This window comes from Lampris incognitus, chromosome 17 (genome assembly GCF_029633865.1).
Source record: "Lampris incognitus isolate fLamInc1 chromosome 17, fLamInc1.hap2, whole genome shotgun sequence".
NCBI classification, from domain to species: Eukaryota; Metazoa; Chordata; class Actinopteri; order Lampriformes; family Lampridae; genus Lampris; species Lampris incognitus.
In genome coordinates this window covers 8,073,320-8,099,401 of record NC_079227.1, presented here as the reverse complement: position 1 = coordinate 8,099,401, position 26,082 = coordinate 8,073,320, and the positions used below count along the sequence as shown (strand labels likewise).

At 46.2% G+C, this 26,082-nt stretch overlaps 1 protein-coding gene across 1 annotated transcript; it reads right to left on the bottom strand.

Moving 5' to 3' along the window:
• Positions 1-556: 556 nt before the first annotated feature.
• On the bottom strand, positions 557-25,172 carry LOC130127894 (alpha-tectorin-like). The gene is made up of 22 exons (XM_056297609.1): positions 25,038-25,172; positions 24,456-24,734; positions 24,252-24,347; positions 23,918-24,086; positions 18,482-18,882; positions 17,573-18,149; positions 16,271-16,854; positions 13,687-14,248; positions 11,974-12,572; positions 11,610-11,767; positions 10,659-11,059; positions 10,163-10,359; positions 8,823-9,215; positions 8,365-8,648; positions 7,339-7,616; positions 6,029-6,148; positions 5,538-5,722; positions 4,299-4,459; positions 3,719-3,970; positions 2,688-2,847; positions 1,710-1,812; positions 557-996 (listed from the first exon to the last, which is right to left on the bottom strand). Exons 1-22 carry the CDS (start codon positions 25,170-25,172, stop codon positions 914-916), a joined length of 6,177 nt encoding a protein of 2,058 aa, XP_056153584.1. The 3' UTR covers positions 557-913.
• Between the last annotated feature and the right edge of the window lie 910 nt (positions 25,173-26,082).

The window sequence follows — 26,082 nt, the reverse complement described above, 5'->3', positions numbered from 1 at the left end:
ATATAAATACATCATTAGAAATAACTGATTTAGATCACAGAGCAGCCAGAAAAACAAGGTTAACATCATCCTTCATATATATAGACTTACTAAACATATTCAAATACAGTCAATTCTGTGCTGATAAGAGTACTTTCATAAATAAGTGTACTTCATAGACTAGAGCAGTGAGGTGTCAAACTACGAGTTACTCTCTTAGCTTATCTCGGGCTGCCCCCTGCTGAGAGAATAGGATTTGGGAGTGAGTGATGAGTTTCAAGCTCAGACCATACGTAGGGCCTGTTGACTGACTTTTGCATGGAGAATTTGGATTCAGTTTAATCCAGGATGAGACTTAAGCTGTGTCAGACCCATGAAGTTAGTATTTTGGAGTATTCAGCAACATGGCACCTATCTACTACTACCACATGAGGTTTCGACACCAAGCCTGTCTTGCTCTAAAAAAAGTGGTCTTTTAGTTTTTTTGATATCTTTCATACTTTTGAGGTCATGAAAATAATTTAAGCATACATTTGAAGCTCAGCCAATAGAATTGTGTTACAGAAACAGCTACTGATTTCAGCTCTGTCATTGGTCGGTGTGAATGCTTGTTGATTTCCATTGAAATTCGAACCTTCACTTATTTATTATTGCATTGCTGGTCATCAGTAGTAGTGATAGCATTAGTAGTATTAGTGCAGCCCCCTACAATGCCCCAGTAACACCCTAAAAACTAGCAGTCATGTTTTCTTCAGGAGTAGCACCTCTCTACGCTTTTTTTTGCACTTTTGCTACCTTCACACGGTCTGCATTTAAAACATTTGATTGAGGTTGGTGATGGATTCCACATTAACAGAGTAAGGCTGTCATGTGTACTGTTACATGTTTTTATTTAAAGGATGGCGAAAGTGTGTGTGTGTGTGTGTGTCTCTGTCTAGCTCAGGGTCCAGGTTGTCAGCAGGGTGAGCATCAGCGTTGTCATGGAGACCAACATGATGGGTGATCCACTGGTTACTTCTGGAATGGGAAGAAGAGAGAATGGCGGCGACACACTGTTACATAACATCTTTCAATTCAAATGAATCTCACAAGCTTTTTTTTTTTTTTACACCCCCCCCCCTTTCCCCCAATTGTACCCGTCCAATTACCCCACTCTCCTGAGCCGTCCTGGTCACTGCTCCACCCCCTCTGCCGATCCGGGGAGGGCTGCCTCGGAGTCGCCTCTTTTCACCTGACAGTGAGGAGTTTCGCCAGGGGGACGTAGTGTGAGGGAGGATCACGCTATTCCCCCCTGAACAGGCGCACCCGACCGACCAGAGTCGCTAATACAGCAACCAGGACACATACCCAAATCCGGCTTCGCACCCGCCGACACAGCCAATTGTGTCTGTAAGGACGCCGACCAAACCGGAGGCAACAGAATAGACCGTTACACTACCCGGCGGCCCCTCTCACAAGCTTTTTGAATGTGGCTGTCACAAGACGTTGCACTTGAACGTCTTAGACCAATGTTTGAACGTTTAGCATGTGTAGAAAGTTGAACTGTGAATGAGCTACACAAGAAAGACCAGGCTGAAGAACATCCAGAGGTGGCAAGCTAGTACTACAAAGTGTAACAAACCATATCGGAGTATGCATCCACCACAAACTCCAACATTAGTAATGGAATGACTAGTTTGTATCCAAGTGGTGTAAGATTAGGGCAAGAGATGTCCGCAAAAATAAAGTACCTCTGTTCCTCTGTCGCCACTGCAGCGGTCCAATGGAGATGTCTGCCGTGTCATGGAAGGTCATGTCCCTGCGTACTCTGTGATGGTAACCGGCATAGCAGCGCTGTGGAGCGACATTACAGGGGGTTAAAACAACTGAAGTCCCAGGGACACTCATGGTGTTGACATGTGGACAAATAACCAGATCATTCATTCATCTTCAGCTGCTTCTCCAGAGTCGCGGTGGCAAAAAGCTAAGTTGGGCATGTAGTCCCTCCAGCAAGTTCTGGGTCTCCTCCCAGTTGGACGTGTCCGATAAACCTCCAAAGGAAGGTGCCCGAACCACCTCAACTGGCTCCTTTCGACACAAAGGATCAGCGGGTCTACTGCGAGCTCCCTCACCCTATCTCTAAGGCTGAGCCCAGACACCCTACGGAGGAAATTCATTTCAGCCGCTTGTATCCACGATCCCACCCTTTCGGTCACTACCCAAAGCTCATGACCATAGGTGAGGGCTGGAACGAAGACTGACTGGTAAATTGAGAGCTTTGCCTCCCAGCTCAGCTCCCTTTTCACCACAACGGTCCGGTACAACGTCCGCATTACTGCTGATGCTGCACCAATCCGCCTGTCAATCTCCCGCTCCATCCTACTCTCACTCGTGAACAAGACCCCGAGATACTTGAACTCCTTCACTTGAGGCAGCAACTCATCCCCAACCCAATAACCAGATCATTAACTGGTAAAAGCATTGCAGTACTCTGACTTTAGAAACAGTCTCGTTATGATTAGATTGTCTCCCTGCCATGTTTCTAATTAACTGAGTGATCAATAACTACATGTGTGTGTGCTTTGTGTTTACATAAGAATGCACACGTGTACACATACAAATCACATGCACATATATTGCCTCAGAATGTGAAAATTCTGTTGAAAATAAGAATTTAAGAAACTATGATTGGGGTGAGCTCTAGACACACACACACACATGGTACATACGGTGGTGCAGTTCTGTTGTCTGAGTAGACACAGGTGGACCTGACAGTGGAGGTAAAGCGAAGAGAAATTTGTGAAGGTAAACATCTTGAAGGAGAACCGGGCCTCTGTGGAGACGCCATTTTGGAGCAGCTGCACGGTGCCATCCTCCGGGTTTGGACACCTGAGAGACAGACAGGCATCCAGTACTCAGAGAGGTCATCAGGTCAAAGGTTAAGTAGCACAAATGGGGGGGAGGGGCTTTAGAGGGAATGTCTGTTTTAAGTTACATCATAATAATAATGCAATTTTCTATTTTTCATTGCAGTGAAACAGGTTCAAGGATGTTGTTTATGGTAGGTCACCCCAGCAGTTAACTCCCATCACAGGTACTTTTTATCTCTATAGGGAAAAATGAAGGAGTAGTGGTTTTGAACAACTGAAAGAAGATCTTCTGTCAAAGCAAGCTGAAGAGATTTGGTTGGTTTGGTTTATGAAATAACCTTCACAGATAAACAGGGCATTTACAAGTTTTGAAGAATAAATACTGTTGAAATGAGTAAAAAAAATCAACATCAGGCTAATCTGTGAAATTGTGTTACTTATGTTAGCCATTTGTTAGCAGCATGCTTTTCGGCTGCTCTGTTCTACTTAAACATCCATTATCCGAACCGCTTATCCTGCTCTCTGGATCGCGGGGATGCTGGAGCCGATCCCAGCAGTCATTGGGCGGCAGGCGGGAAGACACCCTGGACAGGCCACCAGGCCATCACACAGGGCCCACACACACGCACACCCAGGGGCAATTTAGTACAGCCGAGTTTCAGGACTGAGAAGATTATTCTCTTCACAGGGAGGTCAGAGGTTAGGGTCTGCTACAGAACAGAACCCAAGACTGACAGGAAATTCACCGTCTTGCTCAAAGACACTTAAGCAACCCAAGGACTTGAACCTGTGATGCTGGTATCCTGTCTGACTAAGCCCCTCACTGCAACACAATGCATTTAATAGAGGCAGTGCATCACTGAATGACTAAAATAGAAAAGCTTATTTACTGTCTGTCGATGAGGTTCCACCGGACGGGGTAGCTGGCCTGGTTGACAGGTGTGGCCCAGCAGGTGTCCAGCACAGTGGAGATCTGTCGTCCGTCGACACCCTCCGTCCGCACTGCCACGTACATCCTCTTGTTCACCTCCATCTCAATGTTACTCTGACCACTGAAGGGGAAGCGGAACCCGGCATCCTGGTATGGGATCATCCTAATACGGTAGTGACCCAGGCCCACTGGAAGCTTCCGACTCACAATGCTAGAGAAATGGAATTAGCATTAGCATGGCTAAGAACAGCTTACGCTAAACTGAGGTTACAATAGAAGGTAATTGATTTGAAGTAGATGTTGGTGTCAAATTGAGAGAGCTTTGTTTTGCCTACAATAATGTTTTAATTCATCAGTCTTGAAAAATGTACAGTATGAATACATACTATTTTGCATTACCCCCTGGGAGCGGTAATAGTAGCAGTGCAGTAGTGGTAGTAAGACTAGTTAAAGTAGTAGTTGTAAGTAATGGTAGTAGTTACAAAACAGCAATAGTAATCGTGGCAGGTGTAAATATGGCACTATAAGCCATATCTTACCTCTCTATAGGGTTGATGCCTACATCCATAGAGAGACTCTGGTGGAGAGGGTACTGACAGCAGAAGGGCAGGTGGATGTTTCTCTGACGGCTGATGATGCTATCATGAGGGTCAACGTTACCCTGGATCGCGTTCTCATAAATGAAGTGAGTTCCATTAGTCTGCAAAGGACACATTTTCAAAATGAAGTACACTTAGAGAAATGTGGTTAAATACACTTAAAATGAGTGGAGTGGTTAAAGCTACAATCTTAAAATTTTTTTCTTTTGTTGTTCAAATGACACATCTGTGGCGATACTGTTAACTGCAGTGGTGTTTGATCACTAAGTCTGTTGAGAGCCACTCCTGAATTAGTTACTGTTTTAATTATGTCAGTGGTACAAAGAACAGACATTTGATTGCATGTAAATCGTCAGGGTTATAGGGTTAGCTTGACCTAGCAATGTAAACTATCTCAAGTTAAGAGCACAAACTATTTGGGCATCCGGGTGGCGTAGTGGCCTATTCCGTTGCCTACCAACATGGGGGTCACTGGATCGAATCCCCGTGTTACCTCCGGCTTGGTCGGGCCTCCCTACAGACAAAATTGGCCGTGTCTGCGGTAGGAAGCCGGATGTGGGTATGTGTCCTGGTCACTGTACTAGAGTCTCCTCTGGTCAGTCGAGGCGCCTGTTCGGGGGGGTAGGATGATCCTCCCACGCGCTACGTGGTGAAACTCCTCACCGTCAGGTGAAAAGAAGCGGCTGGCGACTCCACATGTATTGGAGGAGGCATGTGGTAGTCTGCAGCCCTCCCCGGATCGGCAGAGGGGGTGGAGCGGTAACTGGGACGGCTCGGAAGAGTGGGGTAATTGGCCAAGTACAATTGGGGGGGAAAAGGTGGGTGGGGGGATTAAAAAAAAAAAGCAGGAACTATTTTTTAAGTTAAGTACACTTGCTTAAGAAATCTAAAATAAAGTTTGTTCTGTTCAGGTCTCCTTAACACGCAATCAACCTTCTCGGAAAAGTTTTGCTATAGAGCTGCAACTCATCAATCAGTAGTTAAAAACAAAAGATTCTGTCTACACAAATAAATCGTCAGTTGATAAGATGACGCCAGACTAAGTGAACTCTGATTGGTACAACGATAGTTCTGTATCACCTTATTAAGAATGATGGATGTGTGAGGTGAACCAGTGTTTCAATAATCTGCATACGGAGACAAGGGTTCATCTGAAGTGGTCTGAATTGTGACGGGCACCTTGAGGATGGTCCCACAGAGGTCGTCGTCGTTATTGAAGTGGAACTCAAGGCGTCCGTCCTGCAGGGAGCCTTGGCATGAGAAATCTTTGAGGTGAAGCGCCTCGGGATGGAAACCAGCTTCGAACAGCTGGCAGCGCGACAGTGACATGTTGGCCGAGCTGCTCACACAGGAAATTGACGAGTCTAAAAAAACAAGGAAAAAGACAAAATTCACTGGAAAATAAATATTCACTCCTCACATTAGAAAAATGAACAAATAAAAAACTCTCCATAACTTCATCAACCCATCCTCTCTCTGCTTTTGGTCTCAAGAATCAAATTTCCCGACCACAGTAAATAAATATGAGCTGGTTTGTTCTGACATATAGAAGAAGCCGGAACAACAGCTGCAATACCAAATACGCATCTTGTCTTTACCATCCTAGCTCTTGGCTGACAAAAAACCATTTCTATCAAGTTGTCTGCAGGTAGATTAGGAGTATGTGCTACCGTAGCTCTGGTTGTTGGGCCGGTGGTGGTGTTCGTCACAGAAGCAGCCCCAGACACCGTCTCTCTCGCCACACCACTCGTACTCCACACAGCCGAGCTCCTCGCAGGGGTCCGACTCCGCTGAAAACACCCAAGAAGATGAGTTAAAAGTCAACCAGACTCCAGAGGGCGTTTTGAAGTACCTTCAGGTTTGAGAAGTCTGTTGACAGCTTGAATCCCCAAACTGACTGATATGAGTGAGGAGATAAGTGAGGATATGAGCGAGGAAAGAGCACGAGGGATGAGTCATTGACTGCTGTTAAGATCCCGCTCCCATTGTCTGGTGTGCTCAACACTGTGGACTATACCATGGAGTGCTGTGATATATTGCTAAATGGAAACGATCAGTCACACCTCTGCACATTTTCTGCTGTTCCATTTAACCAATTTCCGTATTTTTTTTACCCACAAGTCTCTGGAGTTGGCGTTATCATCTCTGAATCGAGATCAAACTCGTAACTGAATTAGACAAGAGTCACATATTCTGCGCCAGGTAAAACCACTTAAACATGAATCAACTGGTCTCGCTTGGTGAACCGGAACTATTAATGAAGGTAAATTCTAAACTGAGCTGCTTGTTGCTTAAAAAATGGCCCGTTTGGTTTGATCATTGCAATTTTTTCTTCTATAAAATCCTGCAGAATCTCTGTGTGATGGAACTTTGATTGTGACTTGGTTTTATTTACGCACATATACCATGCTAATCAAAAAATCTGCCATATAAGAGTCGGTCCAGTCCAGTAGAAATTACAACATAACCTAATGTGAGCAGATATGTTTCCACATTCTGACAGTCTTAATGCAACATGATAGTGGGAGATATGTATCAGACAGTAGGGAAGGCCAATGACTTCCTCCAGTGGCAATAGACTGTTAAACCATGATCAAGCGCTTTAGACCTGTTTCCAGTCAAGTCCTCAGTCACCACCAGTACCATGAGTTTCCTGTTCTACCAGGTAGTTCTTTATATTCACCCAATTTTCCAGGTCTAAAATCTCGATCGGAGGCTGGAATATCTCACACAACAGCTTAACATAATGAACTACCTGGTGGAAAAGAAAATCGGCAGTACTGAAGGTAATCGAGGATCGTGCCTGGGAACCACTGTTTTGAGAGGGGCAAAACCAGTTTAAAATGATCCTAAAATGACGAGCCCCAACTTAAATCAGCTTTCTCGGACAGGTATTATCTAGAAACAAACTTAAACACAATGGAACAACGTGGTGAGACTTAAGAGCTGCATTAAAGTGAAAATGATAGTGCATACTGACCACAGTGCAAATCCTGGCGCCACTGAGGGATGTCCAGCCCCAAAACGTTGCACACCCTCTCATAGGCCGAGACGGCAGAGCAGAGCATGCCATTGGCCGGCGTATAGAGGCAAAGGTCATACACACAGGAAGTAAAGAATGGCTGGGGGTCAGAGTGCAGGTGACAGGCACTGAATGGGCCACTGGTGTTGGTGATGACCCCACAGAGGTAAGAGTACTTCCACCTGTGGGCACAGTCATTCAGGCCTCCGCCCCCCCTCACATCAGTGGCTCCACAACTGCAGAAGAGATGGACAGTGACTTTTTAAAACTTCAGCAATTGTCAACCTGAAGTTCAGATATAGGGCTGGGGTGAGTACATGGAGGGCTAATTTCCTAAGCAATAGGGAGCCCTTGAGCCAGCCTTCAAGAGAGTGTACTAAATTAGACGCATTGAGGTTAGGGGGCCTGCCACCACATCATTTCTAGGGGCTTTTCCTTGCAGCATCCCCAAATGTACTTATTTTTATCTAAGCTCGTTTATAAACCACCTATTTATTCCTTTTTTGGCAACTTTGCCGTTATTGACTAGGTATGTGGGAAAAGGGAAGATGAGGTAAAGAAAGAGAAGGAAAAACGGATAATAGTCCTGGGCCGGATTCAAACCAGTACTGGTTGGGCTTTCTGGATAGAGCCAAAAGGACACCTATGTTAGTCCTTATTCAACTAAACCAGTCTTTCAAACAAGGTTACTCCCAGCAATATACTTTTAAAAAGGAGACCTGGCATGATAGATAATTATACATTTTATTTCCACTCCCATAGAAGAGCAGATTAAAATATCCTACAGAAGCATTTCAATAAGTTATCCTTGCTGTTTTTGTTGTTGTCAGGAATCTACAGACTTAGAAACCATTTCCATATTCAATATAATCTTAGGTATTTGGTTTTCATCAAATCTGTCCATGGACCTGCTGCTTGGGAGAGTTCAAATCCCTGCCTTCATCGCATTTCACTTTACCTCTGCACAACGGTCACATGACTCACCCAGGTTGGCTTGTAGGTGCCTTCCATCCGGCCCCGAAGTCATCGTCATTCTGCACCACAGTGCCGTTGGGCAGGGCTTTGTCATCTGCGGGGTCACCGTTGAAGTTACCACACATGCCAGTGACAGCGGTGCGCAGGCTGTGGTCCAGTCTGACCAGCAGAGTGCTCCTGCCGTCAAACTCGACTATGGCGTGACTCGTGTTCAAAACCACATAGGCTCCTTCCTTCCTCACGTGGGCCAAGGAACCGGCAGAGACGGGAAGAGACACCTGACTGCCATTGATCTGAGAGAGAGAGCGGGGGAGAGACACAAAGATAGACAGAGAAATAGGGAGTGAGAGACGGTGAGAAACAAATGGAGTGAATATAACTATTGATAAGATACACATTAGCTTACATAGTCATATACTGTACAAACACAAGTACATGATTTAAACCTAACTGAACAAATGTACTACCTTAACGATCTTGTTGGGTCCGATCCTGACATCAACAGCTTCTCTTCCATTCGATAGGTAAACGTCCACGGCAGACACAAATGACACCCGGTTGTTTCCACGGTGATTATTGGTTGCAACCACTTGGAAGGTGGTTGCGTTGCTAGGGGCAACGCTCTTGGTGATGACGTAAGAGCATGTCCCCTGGAAATGAGCTAGTGCCCCGTCGAAGGTGACGTAGTGAGGGTCTCCCCACACGGTGCAGGTGGACAGCGTGTTGAAGCAGCCCCGGTGTCCATTTCTGACCATACACTCTTGTGTGGGGGTGCATGAAGCCGCGTAGCAGCGCAAGTCGTTGGGGCCACGGCACTCACATCGCCGGGAGCAGCCTGGGGTCCAGAACGTCTCACCAGCCTGTAACACGCAATTATGTTACCCTCTGGTATGTGCTAATACACAGGAAGCATGGCACCTTTTGGTAAAAAGTGACAGCATGTTTATATACCCACGCAACGGATGCTCGTCTGAACTAATGCCGGGATGAGTAAAGGCCAGTTTACAGTCTGGCGATTTGTGATCGTTGTCACTGGTAGTAATTACATTTGATGGTCAGTTACCAAACTTTTGGTTTATATTCTGAGAAATGAGCAACCTGTCATTGTTGTGATGGTCACTGTACCCATTGTCAAGATGAATATTTTACTGAACTTTGACCCCATTGCTGGCTCAGTTGTTATGATGACATTTGATAAGATTTAGCAAACGCCATGTTCCTGTGCCTGTATGATGCAGTAGTAATACAGGCACAGACATTTAAGTAGTGCTTATGACGAACCCCCAAGTGCACAAAAAAGCTCATCTATCTCCTGGTTTTCTGCCTCCACGTCTTGAGGGCAATGACTAAACTTCGGCGATATGTGACATCAGTCACTCATGTGTTTACACTGTAATGTTTCGCTTACACATCGGAGACAAGAGTAGAATTCTCATGTCATTCGGTTTATTAAGTCACTCCAACAGCGGCGAGAGAACACCAAGCTGCAGCAGTGTCTCACTCAAACCAATAACCAGTGGGCCAGCCCTCCACTCCACCAACCACACGCACACTGACCGACATAACATGCATCCCCGTGATTGGCAGAGAGCAGGAGGATGATAGACTGACTCCACTAATCCAGAACGCCAAACTGCACAGGGTCGCTACACTACTTCTTAACAGCGACAGCGTCCGGAGTCAAAGTGCAGCATTGATGGGATGTGTAGTGACGTTGTTGCAACGCCGAATATAAATCGGCGAGCTACGAACCGGCCTTAAGCAAGCCATGGTTCCCGTCTGTTGTGTTCGCCGCAGTAGGACTCACGTCATAGTAGAAGCCATCATACAGACATCCACAGTTCTCTGTGGGAACACAGCGTCCTCCACTGCGCAGGAAGCCTTCGTCGCAGAAACAGCCCTCAGAGCAAACCCGCTCACAGCTCCCATCAATACTGCTGGCACAGGTATGTGCACAGTCTGTTCCACACAGCTCGTAGTGACTGTTAGCTGGGCAGTCGAGCCCTGCAGCACAAAAAGCACGTCAGGTTTAGTTTTACAGAGCAATATCTTGAGACCTCTAAACAACTGGTATTCTTTACGTTCACAATTTAAATGTGATGACCTACTACTATTACTATTGTCAGACTGCTAGACAAAAAACATTATAGATCGTATGTGTCATTATTATTATCCTGTTATACAAACCTTTTTACATAAGTTATCTAGAAGCTCCGTCTACAAGATATTTTTAGAAAAAGGTATGAAATCTTAAACTGTGATAGAACAGACTGACTGGTTAACTGGTTGACTCATTATCTTACTACAGGTGGTGTTTTGTCTCCAGGGGTAGATTCGGACATTGGCAGACTGACAGGCGCTGACGTAGGCCTGAATGGAGTTGCACAGAACATCCTGGCCCCTGTTCCCCGACAAGCACACGTCAAACACACAGTCATTGAAATACGGCGTCGGGTCCACGTGGTCATGGCAGAAGCTTAGTGGCCCCTCAGCTGCTTGGATCAGCCCACACTGGGACCTGGCGGGTCTCTCGTCGGAGCAGCGTGGACAAGAGGAGCCACACCCATTGGTGCAGGTGTAGTTTCCGGGAACTTTCCAGGCGTTGCCAAACAGGGAGGGAGAGGCGGCCTGGGCACCGGATGGAGTAACGAAATCGTCATTTCGGTTACCGTTGAAGTTCCCGCAAAGTCCACAGGTTTTACCGCTGGATTGGTGAAGAGAACGAGGAAATGAGCTGAGATGCATTTTGTTTCGGATAGTGATTGTTGTCAGACCTCTACCGAGTTTCTAATTTTAAATACAAATACATGTACAGCATTTAGCTGATGCTCTTTATCGTATGTGGAATAAGGCCAAGCTTCAGTTCCCCAATCACCAATTTTACAAGCGTATACCAGGGGTACTACTGTTACTGCTTAGTCGTGTAACACTCTAATCCCGAGATTCACACTTAGACAACAGGCTTCAGTGCTTACATCATCAATATGACAAGCAAACTAACAGTAAGCAGGTCAAAGGTCAGAGCCACATTGTCCAGACAACATCCTCATGATTACAGAACACTGAGCGAGAGGGAGGAGGGCAAGGAAAGAAGTACAATTACAACAGAGAAGAAAAGCAGGGGGGATATTAGAGAGCAAACAGAAAAGGTAGAGAGTGAAGACAAGAAGTATGAAAGCATATGAAGGGGAACAGTTTGACTCTCACACTGCCTTTCAAAGCTGTACAATATGGACCGAGTCAAAGGCTCTCACCTGTAATTGGAAGGCACAACGATGGACACCGTGCTCCACCCATCATAGCTGACGCTTAGACCAAAGTCAGTGTTGACAAACGTTCGGAGTCCGCTTGAGTAAATGGAAACACGACCTCCATCCAGAAGAATAGGAAGATGTGTGATGATACCGTCCACCTAAAGGACAAATCAAATGAACTATTTAATTCTATTTAGAAGAGTGTGTTTGGACCCCTTGTTTTGCTTCTTAAACTGACAGCACAGCCTAACATGAAGGAAGCTGTGTGGTGCTTCTCAAAATTTTATATATTGTACATTAATATAGATAGTGGTTAAATCCTAATCTCTTTGTTGATTTGATGTTGGCATTCCTCAGGACTCACCTGAACCGAACCTCGTCTCTCTCTGGATATGAGCACCCTGTGGTCCCCAACGTCAACAAACACCTCTGCCGTGATGGAGACTGCCAGCCCTCTCCACGCTTCATTCTTGGCCTCCACTTGGAATCTGTTCAGTCCGTCTGTGTCATTGCACACCGTCGCCAGAATGTAGCGGCAGGTGCCCTGGAAGTCGTAGGCCCGGCCGTCAAAAGTCAGGTAGTGGGGGTCACCGGAGGCAGAGCAGGTGCCATGGGGGAGGGGGTGGCAGCCGTACTCACCCCCAGCCACACGACATGACTCCTGGGGGCCACAGGTGGCAGAGTTACAGTAGACTGACCCAGTGGTACCGTTACAGGTGCACAGGTTCTGGCACTCCTCACCATCCCAGAACTGCTCCCCGGCTTGCCTGTAGCGCCCTTGGTGGTGGCAGCCGCAAGCGATGGGCGGCACACAACGGTTACCACTGAGCAGGAAGCCGTCATCACACTGACAGCCCTCCTGACACACTGTTGTGCAGAGGAAGGGGAAGGACAGGCTGGGGCAGGAAGCTGGACAGGAAGTACCACACACCTCATAGTGGCTGTTAAGAGGGCAGGTTTTCGCTACAAAAAAAGGTCAGAAGAAAATATATACTGTATTAATCTCTTGGGAAAAAAAATGTTCAACATTACCTCTATATCCATGTATAGGACAACAGCCGGAGTTGTGCAGAAAGGTTCCCACCAGTCACTGCCGGATAATTTGCAAATCATCGGCCTAATGTGACATTCAATACAAATAGCTGTGTGTAGCACTGTTTTTCACCTCTTTTGATTTTGATGTTTTTGATTTTGATATACTATATTAATCCCGTGGGGAAATTCCTCTGCATTTAACCCATTCCTAGCTGTGCAGCTAGGAGCAGTGGGCAGCCACCGTGCAGCGCCCGGGGACCAACTCCAGTTTGTCTCGCCATGCCGTGAGTCAGAGGCGCAGACAGGAGTATAAACCCTAACATGCATGTCTTTTTGATGATGGGGAAAACTGGAGCACCCAGAGAAAACCCACCGCAGACACAGGGAGAACATGCAAACTCCACACAGATGACGACCTGGGATGACCCCCAAGGTTGGATGACCCTGGGGTTCATACCCAGGACCTTCTTGCGGTGAGGCCACAGTGCCACCCTTCTTGGTACAGTGCAGCCATTTACCCATGTACCCCACCAAAGACAGCGGTGAACCAGGAAGTAAAGGGTTGTCGTTTTCACATTCATGGATTGCCTGCCAGTGTTGTCACTGTCAGACTCTTTCCGCACAATTTGGTGGCATTTCAGATACACTGTAAACTGCTTGGTATTATGTCTGCTAATGGAGTGTTATCTGTACAATGTATATATATATATATATATAGAGAGAGAGAGAGAGAGAGAGAGAGAGAGAGAGAGAGAGAGAGAGAGAGAGAGAGAGAGAGAGAGAGAGAGAGAGAGAGAGAGAGAGAGAGATTATTGAACATTGTGATTGTCTCTCTTTAGGTAGAATAGGCTTCATGTACAGCCAGCTGGTGCAGTGTCCCTACAGTATATCGCTCTAGGACACTTTGACAGGTATGGCAGTCCTTTAATTGCAGGACAATTTAATGTACCACTAAGCCTACCTGCCACCCAAATGAGACTGATTTAAAAATCGAATGGACTGAATCTAAACCCACAGCCCATCAGTAGAAGAAAAAAATTACCACAGCCGGTGACATTCCTCCAGTCTCCTATGGACACACCGGCCTGTTGGCACGACAGAGCAAAGTCTCTCAGCGCCTCACACAGCGCCATCTCTGGATCGTGAGAGTCAGTCACGTCCTCTGCACACTTCTCTACGCTGTCCCACGGGTCTGACATCCTATGGCACGCAGCAAATGGCCCGCTGGAATTCGCAATGATGCCACAGTACTGACCCGATCGGTAATCTGTCGTGTTAAGTCGACGGCTACCATTTCCTGCCTCCACACAGTGCGCGGAGAGGGAGCCGTCCCGCCAGCTGTCACCGAAGCTCTGAGAGTTGTTCAACAGGGTGCCGGTGGGTGAGCGGAAGTCATCATGCTGGTGACCGTTAAAGTTGCCACAGAGTCCGCCCAGCGATCCGTTGTAGACTCCGGGAGCAGTGATGCGCACCAAGTGAGGCCAGTCCGCCTGCAAGGTCATGCCGAAGGATGTTTGGAGCACGACGCCGCCCACACTGCGGTGGTAGATGCGGATTCGGTTGGAAGCTGTGCTAAAAGGAAGAGCAACGGCTTGACCGTCAACCTGAGGACAGAGAAACGGAAAAGGTCAACACAGGCTGTAAATATTGAAATACACTACCGTTCAAAAGTTTGGGATCACCCAAACAATTTCGTGTTTTCCATGAAAAGTCACACTTATTCACCACCATATGTTGTGAAATGAATAGAAAATAGAGTCAAGACATTGACAAGGTTAGAAATAATGATTTGTATTTGAAATAAGATTTTTTTTACATCAAACTTTGCTTTCGTCAAAGAATCCTCCATTTGCAGCAATTACAGCATTGCAGACCTTTGGCATTCTAGCTGTTAATTTGTTGAGGTAATCTGGAGAAATTGCACCCCACGCTTCCAGAAGCAGCTCCCACAAGTTGGATTGGTTGGATGGGCACTTCTTTGAGCAGATTGAGTTTCTGGAGCATCACATTTGTGGGGTCAATTAAACGCTCAAAATGGCCAGAAAAAGAGAACTTTCATCTGAAACTCGACAGTCTATTCTTGTTCTTAGAAATGAAGGCTATTCCATGCGAGAAATTGCTAAGAAACTGAAGATTTCCTACACCGGTGTGTACTACTCCCTTCAGAGGACAGCACAAACAGGCTCTAACAGGTACTATTTAATGAAGATGCCAGTTGGGGACCTGTGAGGCGTCTGTTTCTCAAACTAGAGACTCTAATGTACTTATCTTCTTGCTCAGTTGTGCAACGCGGCCTCCCACTTCTTTTTCTACTCTGGTTAGAGCCTGTTTGTGCTGTCCTCTGAAGGGAGTAGTACACACCGGTGTAGGAAATCTTCAATTTCTTAGCACTTTCTCGCATGGAATAGCCTTCATTTCTAAGAACAAGAATAGACTGTCGAGTTTCAGATGAAAGTTCTCCTTTTCTGGCCATTTTGAGCGTTTAATTGACCCCACAAATGTGATGCTCCAGAAACTCAATCTGCTCAAAGAAGTGCCCATCCAACCAATCCAACTTGTGGGAGCTGCTTCTGGAAGCGTGGGGTGCAATTTCTCCAGATTACCTCAACAAATTAACAGCTAGAATGCCAAAGGTCTGCAATGCTGTAATTGCTGCAAATGGAGGATTCTTTGACGAAAGCAAAGTTTGATGTAAAAAAAATCTTATTTCAAATACAAATCATTATTTCTAACCTTGTCAATGTCTTGACTCTATTTTCTATTCATTTCACAACATATGGTGGTGAATAAGTGTGACTTTTCATGGAAAACACAAAATTGTTTGGGTGATCCCAAACTTTTGAACGGTAGTGTATATTCAATCAGTACCCAGCTTTTCAGTGAGAAAACAGACCTCATGGTTTAAAGTTGGGGTTTTTTTTCACAGATTTTTTTGTTTGCTCAAGTCATATTTTACACTAATTGATATTAGAAGTTTTTCAGCTGTCTCAAATTTAACTCAAATAAATCTTGAGGCGATGCAACCTCACCAAAACCAGTGTTTGATTTCCAAATGCTTTACATCTTTCTTTTTTTTCTTTCAGACACCCCCCCCCCCTTTTCTCCCCAATTGTATCCAGTCAACTACCCCACTCTTCCGAGCTGCCCCGGTTGCCACTCCACCCCCTCTGCCGATCCGGGGAGGGCTGCAGACTACCACATGCCTCCTCCCATACATGTGGAGTCGCCAGCCGCTTCTTGTCACCTGACAGTGAAGAGTTTCGCCAGAGGGACGTAGCGCATGGGAGGATCATACTATTCCCCCCCCCGAACAGGCGCCCTGACCAAACACATACCCAAATCTGGCTTCCCACCAGCAGACACGGCCAATTGTGTCTGTTCGAACCCCTGACCAAGCCGGAGGTAACACGGGGATTCGAACCGGCGATCCCCGTGTTGGTAGGCAACAGAATAGACTGCCACGCCACCTGGATGCCCTTTCTTTCTTTTTTAAATCAAACAATTGATGTGACTCAATGTTTATGAATCAATATTCTAGCCAGCCTATGGTTGTGTGAGAGGATTTTTTAAGTATTCATGCAGCCCATTTTTACATAAAGGGGATCAGATATTTCCCAGTTGCATACCTGCACGCTGGAGTTCCCTCCAATCTCAATGGACACCTGCACTCCTTCCGCCTCAAATCGCAGTAGACGGTCAAATCCCTGTTGGCCTCGGGGAATCTTCTCTGCTGTCACCACAAAGTGGGGGTGTTGAGATTCCCCCATGACCCTGGCCAGGATAAGTCGACAAGCCCCAGGATACTGGTAACGCCGCCCATCGAATGTAAGGTAGGATCGGGGACCCTTGACCCAACATGTGGAGTAGCTCCTGGGGCTGCAGCCTCTCTGTCCATCCTCCACCCCGCAGGCCTCCAGCGGACCACAGGAATGGGAGCGGCAGGTCATGGAACCATGTCTGCAGCTACACTGCCTCCCGCAGTCCCTGTCCAGTATGACGCTTTGTCCCGAACGGTAGTATTGGCCTTCGAATGTGCACCCGCACTCGGACAGAGGGACGCACACGCCTGTGCTAAGGACGTAGCCTGTGTTACAGATGCAGCTCTCCTGGGCTGGAACAGGGCAGTTCTGGGTGGAGTTGCGGTTGGTGCAAGTGGCAGGACAGCCGGTGCCCTGGGACTCAAAGTGGCTGTTGGCTGGACAGGAGATTTCTGTACGAAAAAAAAAGATGTTAACATATGTTATGAACATGTTACCTACCCTCATGAAGCCAGCCTAAATTTCACACGCTCAGTTTTTGCTGTGCAAGATACAGTCTGGAGAGGAGCCATTGAGAATTGATTGGGCCTGGAAGCCGGATCAATCACTAAAGTAGGTGGAGGGTTTAGATGATGATGACAGTGAGCAGTGGCATATTTTGAAAATGACAAGAATGGCTGCACTAGGAGAGGTCAGTGTTGATGATGCTATAGAATTAGTTTTATAAAAGACATTTGCAATGACAGCAAGAACTGTGTACAGATGTAATATCTAGTTACATGGACTGACCTGCTAGTGGTAGTGGTGTTTACTACTAGCAGAACAGTGTGTTGAGAAATGTGGTGTTCCAGTTCTAGGTCATGAGGTTTGTAGCTCTGACTGATAAAAGGCTAATCCAATGCCTGCAAAGTAATTCTGGTCTACGCCCATTGATGATGCCCCCAACACAAACAAATGCCTGCGGAGCCTTGCTAGACTACAATGGACAAAGTGAAATTTGTGGGGTGGCTTTGTGAGGCTACATGTTACCATTTTACATGTTTAGAAGATGAAGCTGTTGCGATCTGTCAATGTCTCCCAATCCTTCGCCAAATCCATGTTGGGATATATTCCAGCCCCTCCCCTACCCTGAATATGTTTATGAATGAGTAATTAGTGTTGTATACACACCACAGAACCCGCTACTTCTCCAGGTAGTTGGCTGCAGGCCGTTCTGCTGACACTGGCTGGCATACACGTTGAGGGACTGGCACAGGATTGGCTGGTACCCACCCCCAACACAGAGGTCATACACACAGCTGTCCACGTAGGTCTGGGGGGGCAGCTGGCCGTGGCAGGGGGCAAAGGGGCCTGAGGGGTCGCGGATGAGTCCGCACTGAGAAGAACCTCCATACAGGCTGTACTGCGCCGCTGTGCAGGAAGCACAACCCAGGCCACTGCATGGGGCCTCACATCCTGGCTCGTCATCTCCAGATGCCTTCCAGCTGTTGGCAAACTCAGTGTCGGAAGTAACAAGCTGGCCTTGGCGTGTATGGAAATCGTCTGCTGGACGGTTGTTGAAGTTCCCACAAAGGCCACAGGTGACGTTCTGGTAATTATACGGAACACTGATCCTGACATAATGGTTAGCATCGTAGGTCACCAGAAGGCCGAAGTCCGTGGCAACAGCAAGGGAGAAACCCGATTGGTAGATCTGAATGGTGCCATTCCGCAGGGACAAGGGGGTGGAGGTGAAGGTTCCATTGACCTGTAGGGGAAACAAGAAGTGAAACAATAAAATGTAATCAAAGTGAAAACAAAACAGTCAAGTTTATTTAGTGGTTTTGGCAAACAGACATGTGACCAATTAAATCAAAACAGAACAATTTATAAGGATGAGAGTCTGAGTGTGTGTGTCTGCTTGTTTGCTGGTGCGTGAGTGTACGTATTTATGTGTGTAGGTCTTTGTGTGTGCACGTTTGTGTGTGTATGTGTGCCCGTGTAGCTTCCTCTGCGTACTTGTCTGTGTGTCTATGTGTGAGTGCACATCTGTTTGTGTTACGGTTCTTCCGCCTTCGAGTTTATGTTTGTGGAGCTGACCTTCGCCTCAGCACGGTGACCTTTGACCAGCTCGATCTCCTCTCCGTAGACGTAAACTTTAACCAGGCGGGTCCAGGACACACGGGTGCTGCCGCGGTGCTCGTTCTTTCCCTCTACCCGGTAGTAGGGCAGCCCATGGCCACACTCCTCAGACAGCACATACGTGCACGTGCCCTGGAAGTGGAAGACGGTCCCATCAAAGGTGTAGTAGTGTGGGTCTCCAGCGATGGTGCACGTGCGCCTTTGGACGGTCTGGCAGGAGAACTGGAAGGCATCGCGGCGGCAGATCTGAGAGAAGGAACAGGATTGGCTGTAACACTGCAGACCTGCGGTGGTGCAGACGCATTTCCGTGTGCAGGTCCGGTCGTCCCAGAAGGAATCTCCCAGCTGGACGGGTAAGCCTTGGAAGAGATGGAAAAGTAGAGAGAGAAAGGTGGAGATTTTAGCCGAGTGTATTCAATACAGATGAGTCATGTGTAGACCGAAAGTGTAGTTTGGTAGGGTAGTCTATTTTAAATACAAACCGGGAACTTCCGGGTTAGCCAGCGAGGAGACGGCGGCATAGACAAACATGCTCCCGACAAAGTTCAAAGTAATAGCCCACTACGCCTCGAATCTACAGAAACGTTTGATTCAAGATCGTGGGCTTTGAAACTGCCTAGTGAAAAGAAGAAGTCAGTGCAGTTTGAGTTACTCAAAGACGACGAATTCAGCCAGGCTTCCCCGGCTAGCAGCGCTATGGAGGATAACGATATATATGAATGGACCTCGGTGAAGAACAAACGGACAACGCGAACCTGGGTCTCGTGCTGAAAGAAATTAGTGAATTTAGGCAAGACAACACAACAGTCAGCCGCTGAAAGTAATTCGAGACGAAATAAACAAAACTTCCACGAGAATCGGGGAGGTGGAAGAGGGGACTGACGCAGCCAAAACCCGAATTCAAACCATGGAGGAAGCTGTGAATGAGCTGCTGAAACTTCAGATACACCTGGACGCTAACCTGACGGCCTTAGAGGGCCGTTCCAGACGAGACAATATCAGAATCAGGTGAATCGGCCGTACTAAATTGTCCCTAGGTGTGAATGTGTGTGTGTGTGTGTCGGCCCTGTGATGGACTGGCGGCCTGTCCAGGGTGTCTCCCCGCCCGCCTGCCCAATGACTGCTGGGATAGGCTCCAGCATCCCCGCGACCCTGAGAGCAGGATAAGCGGTTTGTATAATGGATGGATGGAGGATGTTAAAGAGGGACTCGAGGAGAACTCTCCATCAATGCTTTCCTTCGTAGAGCACCTGTTACGGGAAAATTTGGAGCGCCCTGCCTCTTTGGAATTACGAATCGAACGAGTGCATCGCACCCTGATGCTGAAGCTGCCCTCAGACGCCTCACAGAGGTCCACTGTAGTCAAACTGCTAAGCTACAGAATGAAAGAAGAAGTATCGAGTCTGGCTTGGCAAAAGCGGGGATTTGAACATCTCAGAAAAAGGGTAAATCTCGAGCACAACTACGCACCTGATGTTTTTAAAAAAGCAAAGGGAGTACGCCGGAGTGAACTCGGTGTTAAAGGAGAAGGAAATCTGATTTCAAACTCCATTCCCAGCCAAGCGAAGAGTTTTCCACCAGGAAGGAGCAGTGCTGTATGGATCAGCGGAGGAAGCGACTGGAGACATGGCAAAAAGAGGGCTCTTAGTGGCTGTCATCAAACACCCGGTGTCTCTTCTGGATCAGGTTCAGCATTTATCATGGCGCACAAGCAGGAGACCGGGGAACCAGCGTCACACCGGCACACTTCTGCACCAAGGAAAGGCTCCAGGCTTTTAGGCACCAGGACCCGGTGTGACTGTACACGACTTTGAAAGAACTGGAAATTGACGCTTACTGGCGAGCCAAGGGAAGAGAGGGCGAGTCTCAGGGTGCTTTCACACCTGCCTTGTTTGGTTCGACTGAATTGAACTCTGGTTCGGTTTCCCCCTTGCTGCGGTTCGTTTGGGCCGGTGAGGACACAGCAATCACACTCGGGTACGCACCATACGCGGACCAAACAAGTGGACCGAGACCTTATTGAAAAGGCGGTCTCGGTACGCCTCCAAACGCACTTTGGTGCGATTCATTTGTGGTGAGAATGTGATCCGACCTTGGACCGACCCAACTGCAGAAAGCACTGTGCATTTTTGGACTAAATGATCTCCCGTAGCCAGCTACGCTGTGCATTATGGGACGAGGAAGACGATCCCCTTCAGCAACAACAACAACATGCGACGCGTTTTCAAACTATCGTTTGCCTAAAGTGATAAATGCAAACGATGTAATAACCGATGACGACGCCATTGTGAAATCACTGCGAAATTACTTGTGGTGTGTTGTCTGTTATTCTACTTTCCGGAGTTTCTTTCGAGTTTTCCCGCATGGAAATTTTGACCGATTGGAGAGCAGTTTAGGAACTACGTTTTGCTCCCTCCCCGGACACATCTGACCAATGAGTGACGTTAACGTTCTCACGTGGCTTGTGCGGCTGCATTTTGATTCGCTTCACCAACTCATCAACTGATTCGGACCAGAGCAAACGAATAGGTGTGAAACAGAATTGAACCGGCTGAAAAACGACACAATGTATCATTCTTGCATCTGGTGTGAAGCAAGGAAGCAGAATAGAAGCGGATTATCAGGTGTGAAACGGCCCTCAAAAAAGAGGGGGGGGGGCGAGGACATAGTTTTCAGTCATGGGATAACAGACTGTAAATAATTACTGGAGACTCGTCCCAACCGGGGTTAGAACCCCCCGATCTCTGGCAGGGAAGCTGGCGTTCTTACCTACTGAGCTATCCAGTTGCCAGTACTTTCTCTGTTAGAATGAAACCGGACAAGTTTTTTAAAAGATGGTGAATTGGATACATTACACCTGTATGGAGGCCTGTCACAATTGTTACATAATCGCACAATCACAATTATTTGGGACAATCACAATTATTTGACATAATCGTCATTATCATCTTGGACCTCTTTTTCGTTACATTATGTATGCCTACACAATAGTTTTAGAACAAGCTACTGAAAATAAATCTGGGTGAGACACGATCACGACTGCTATCCACACTGGGGTTTTCTAGAATTTCTTTGTATTTTTCAGTAATAGCCTTTGTATCCATTCCATCCTTTATCTTAACCGCTTATCCTGCTCTCCGGGTCGCAGGGATGATGCTGGAGCCTATCCCGGCAGTCATTGGGCAGCAGGCGGGGAGACGCCCTGGACAGGCCGCCAGTCCATCACACAGAGCTGACACACACACACACATTCATACGTAGGGGCCATTTAGTACGGCTGATTCACCTGACCTACACGTCTTTGGACTGTGGGAGGAAACCGGAGCCCCCGCAGGAAACCCACACAGACACGGGGAGAACATGCAAACTACACAGAGGGCGACCCGGGACGACACCCAAGGCTGGACTACTCCGGGGCTCAAACCCAGAACCTTCTTGCTGTGAGGGGACCGTGCTAACCGCTGCGCCGCCGTGCTGCCCTGGTTTGTATATTTGAGTTATTATTTATGACATCTGCCCTATGCAGTTTTTGTTTATAAAGCCTCAAAAGCAAACAGAAATCTAATTTATGTTAACAAGTGCAATGTCCATAAATAAATGCCTTTAATTCTCCATAAGGTGTATGTGTTTAGGCTTATACTATAATAGTGGCGTAAAATGACCAGAAAAAGAAAATTAAACCGTTAATCATAATTATCTATTTGTGTTTTTTTTTGGGGGTGGGGTGGGGGGGGGATTCCCCCCTCCTTTTTTTTTGTATCTGGCCAATTACCCCACTCTTCCAAGCCATCCCGGTCGCTGCTCCACCCCCTCTGCTGATCCGGGGAGGGCTGCAGACTACCACATGCCTCCTCCCATACATGTGGAGTCACCAGCCGCTTCTTTTCACTTGACAGTGAGGAGTTTCACCAGGGGGACGTAGCGCGTGGGAGGATCACGCTATTACCCCAGTTCCCCCTCGCCGCCCGAACAGGCACCCTGACCGACCAGAGGAGGCGCTAGTGCAGCGACCAGGACACACACCCACATCCGGCTTCCCACCCGCAGACACGGCCAATTGTGACTGTCCCCATGTTGGTAGGCAACGGAATAGACCGCCACACCACCCGAATGTGACCGCAATTATTTTTATGACAATCGTCAACTAAAATGTCATAATTGTGACAGCCCTACTTGTACGACCATCATTTGTTTAATGTGAATTTCTTTGTCTTGTTTTTTTTCTTTCTATCTTCCCTTCCCAAACTTCTTTGTAAAGAGACTTGAGTATCATAAAGGTACACCCCAACACTGTACACCCCACCATTCTGGTTCTATTTATCAAGTTTGGTTTTCTATTTTTTATTATGCATTTTATTTTCTATTTTTATACCTATGTTTTTAATTTACTTTATTGGTCCTTATTTGCCACTGTATTATCTAATTTAACTTGGTGTTTTTACCTTCTGTCACAACTGTGTTTTACAGAAGACTCGGGTAGGTGAGGCTTCGAAGTCCTATGTTAATAAGTACATTGTTTGTATGGACCTTGGTATAACTCAATAAAAAGAGAATTTCCATCCATTATCTGAACTGCTTGTCCTGCTCTCAGGGTCACAGGGATGCTGGAGCCTATCCCAGAAGTCAGTGGGCATTAGGCGGGGAGACACCCTGGAGCCAGGCCATCACACAGGGCTCAAACACACACACACACACACCTAGGGACAGTTTAGTACGGCCGATTCACCTGACCTACATGTCTTTGGACTGTGGGAGGAAACCGGAGCACCCGGAGGAAACCCACATACATGGGGAGAACATGCCAACTCCACACAGAGGACAATCCGGGACGACCCCCAAGGTTGGACTACCCCGGGGCTTGAACCCAGGACCTTCTTGCTGTGAGGCGACCGTGCTAACCACTGCCCAGCCCAGTTTTAATTATCTCTAATAATATAATTTTATTCAGATCTATCGTTTTATCATTTTCAAATTTGCTGATCAGTGCAGCCAGGAAACTGAGGTGCAAGGGAGCGTTGTCGAGGGTTCACCTATTAAAAATGATACACTGAAAAACAACAAATAGGTGGAAAAAACTATTTCCTGTTTTTTTTTTTCTACATTCTTTTGTGATAATTAATTTACCATACCAGAGAGGTCCCTGCAACAATGCAATGTCCTTGCAGGAGTCATTTAAAAATCATTTTGACTAATCTAATATTGTATAATATAACATAATTTAATTTATCTATATCATTTTATCTCATTTTATTCCATTATTTATTGTTACCTAACATGATTATCAGTGCAGCTAGAAACACGCTAGCAGTGAGAACAGTCGCTGATGTTCGAGAGGGATGACCTCCAAAACCATAACCACATGTATGAACCGTGTTCACTTCTACGTCGTCTTACCATTAAACGTGCAGCCTGTTGGACCGTGGTCTACCCGGAAGGCGTAGCGCCCAGGAACATTGACGTTGCTGCTGGTGCGCAAGCTCTGGATATTACGTGTCACACTAGTGGAACACGATTCTGCGTAGATGGTGAAATGATGGGTGGAGTTGATTGTGTCATAGCCAGCCTGAAATAACAGATGTTGATAAACGGAATACAGTAAGACGACATCATCATTACCATCATCACTTATTGCACTTGTTTGTCGTCTTAAAGACTGTATTCATTTTTCGTAACAGCAACCTACAGTGTGAGTGGTTTTAAGAGTAACGACATGTATGTTGGCTCTAACCTGCACCCGATGGGTCGTTGCGGCTATTTGTCCGTAGTTCATCAAGACGAAGGAGTGCCGGCCACCAGTTATCAACACCGCTTGGGCTGTCGTGCGCTAAAAACGTGATAGTAAACATGTAATAAACCAATAATAATATAATTTTGATACTTGCACGGGAACATTATGGCCATTTTTTATTTGGCAGTGATTGAGGTGACTTACTGTCCCTGTATTGGAAAAGTACGCCACTTCATACCATGTGGCAACAAAGACCCAGTTGGCAGTGAAACTCAGGCCAGGGAAGTATTGGTTAATATCTCGTGTGGCCCGTTGCAGGACACTTCCTCCGGTATACTGGTTGTAGTAGACTGCACCATTTCTTCTGTTGTCCAAATCTGTCCAGAAAGGGGCAATGAGGGCTCTGGATCCATGCGCTGGGAAGCAGTATGGGACATATCGACCCCATGAAGAGTTAAACGTCAAGTGTCCATTATGGTTGACCTGATTAAAAAGGAAGTAAAAGTAAGTAGAGAAAGACTCAGTAATAATGATTTGCCAGAAATCACATTGGTTGGAGATTTAGCCTTAATCATTTTAGCCTTAATTTTGTTTTGAATAAAATGTGCTTGACATCATCTCGTCAGTTTCAAGCACTTCAACAGCTCAACGTTGGTGATGGAAATGATTTATCAGCCAGTGATGGACACTTTAACAGACACATGGTATACAGCTGGTTAAAGAAACACTACAATTTTAGCAGAATGTTTCACATAGGTCTTATATGATATGAATGTTTTTACGCACATAGATCTGATTATATGACCGTCCAAAGTACATGAAGGAACGCTGTAAAGTTATGGCAGGAGAACTTCCATCATCCGATCGGGAGCTGGTGGTTCCAGCAATGGGGTAGAGAGGTGCTGGAATGAACCAAAGCATCAGAACTCAAATCCCCCCCAAGTTATACAGTAGGTGAATTATATAAATGACTTTATACTAAGTTGTCAATAAAATCAATGTTACGTATCGCAGAGGTGGGGCCAAGTCATTGTTGTCTGAGTCACAAGTCCTAAACCTTGAGTTTCAAGTCACTATGTGGTCTTCATCAAATTTAACCACATTTCAAAATTTTAATAGCTGGTAAAATTTAATATACTAAATGTATGCAAATCATCCATAAATCATTCTTTTTAAAAATTTTATTTATTATAGATTGATTCAAAGTGGATCTGTAATTATGGAAATGAAGAGTTGCTTGGCTGCACACTTTCTAAAAGCATTTCATCTTTGGGCTTGTAGAAGGTCTCAGATCTTTCAAGTCAAGCGGCTTAAGCTAAAGTCAAGTCACGAGTCATTGGTGTCAAAGTCAAAGTCTTTTTCAGTTTTTGTCAAGTCTAAAGTCATCATATTTCTGACTTGAGTCTGACTCAAGTCCAAGTCATGTGACTTGAGTCCACACTTCGGACTTAATGAAACCAAACGGGACTCTAATGCTGAATCATGTAGCTAAGTGTGATAAGTGCATTACAGTCCTGTAAGAGGGTGACGCCTCTGTAAATACTCAAAACATAGTTCAACCATAACGTCTTTCTATAATTCTGGTTTTTATTTTGTTCATTTCATGTTTATGACCGTGTAAGATAGTAAGTTATGATTTTATTTATCTATATTTGTCTACACGACCCTTTCGATATTAAAGTTTCTCATTTTTGCACAATTAGCTTTTATTACTATCATCATCATTAGCAGTATTAATGTTCTTAATATGATTATGTTCTGTTTTATTTCCATTATAATTACTTGAAACGTTGATGTCAGTGGAAATTAGGTAAAACCTGGGAAATGCTGA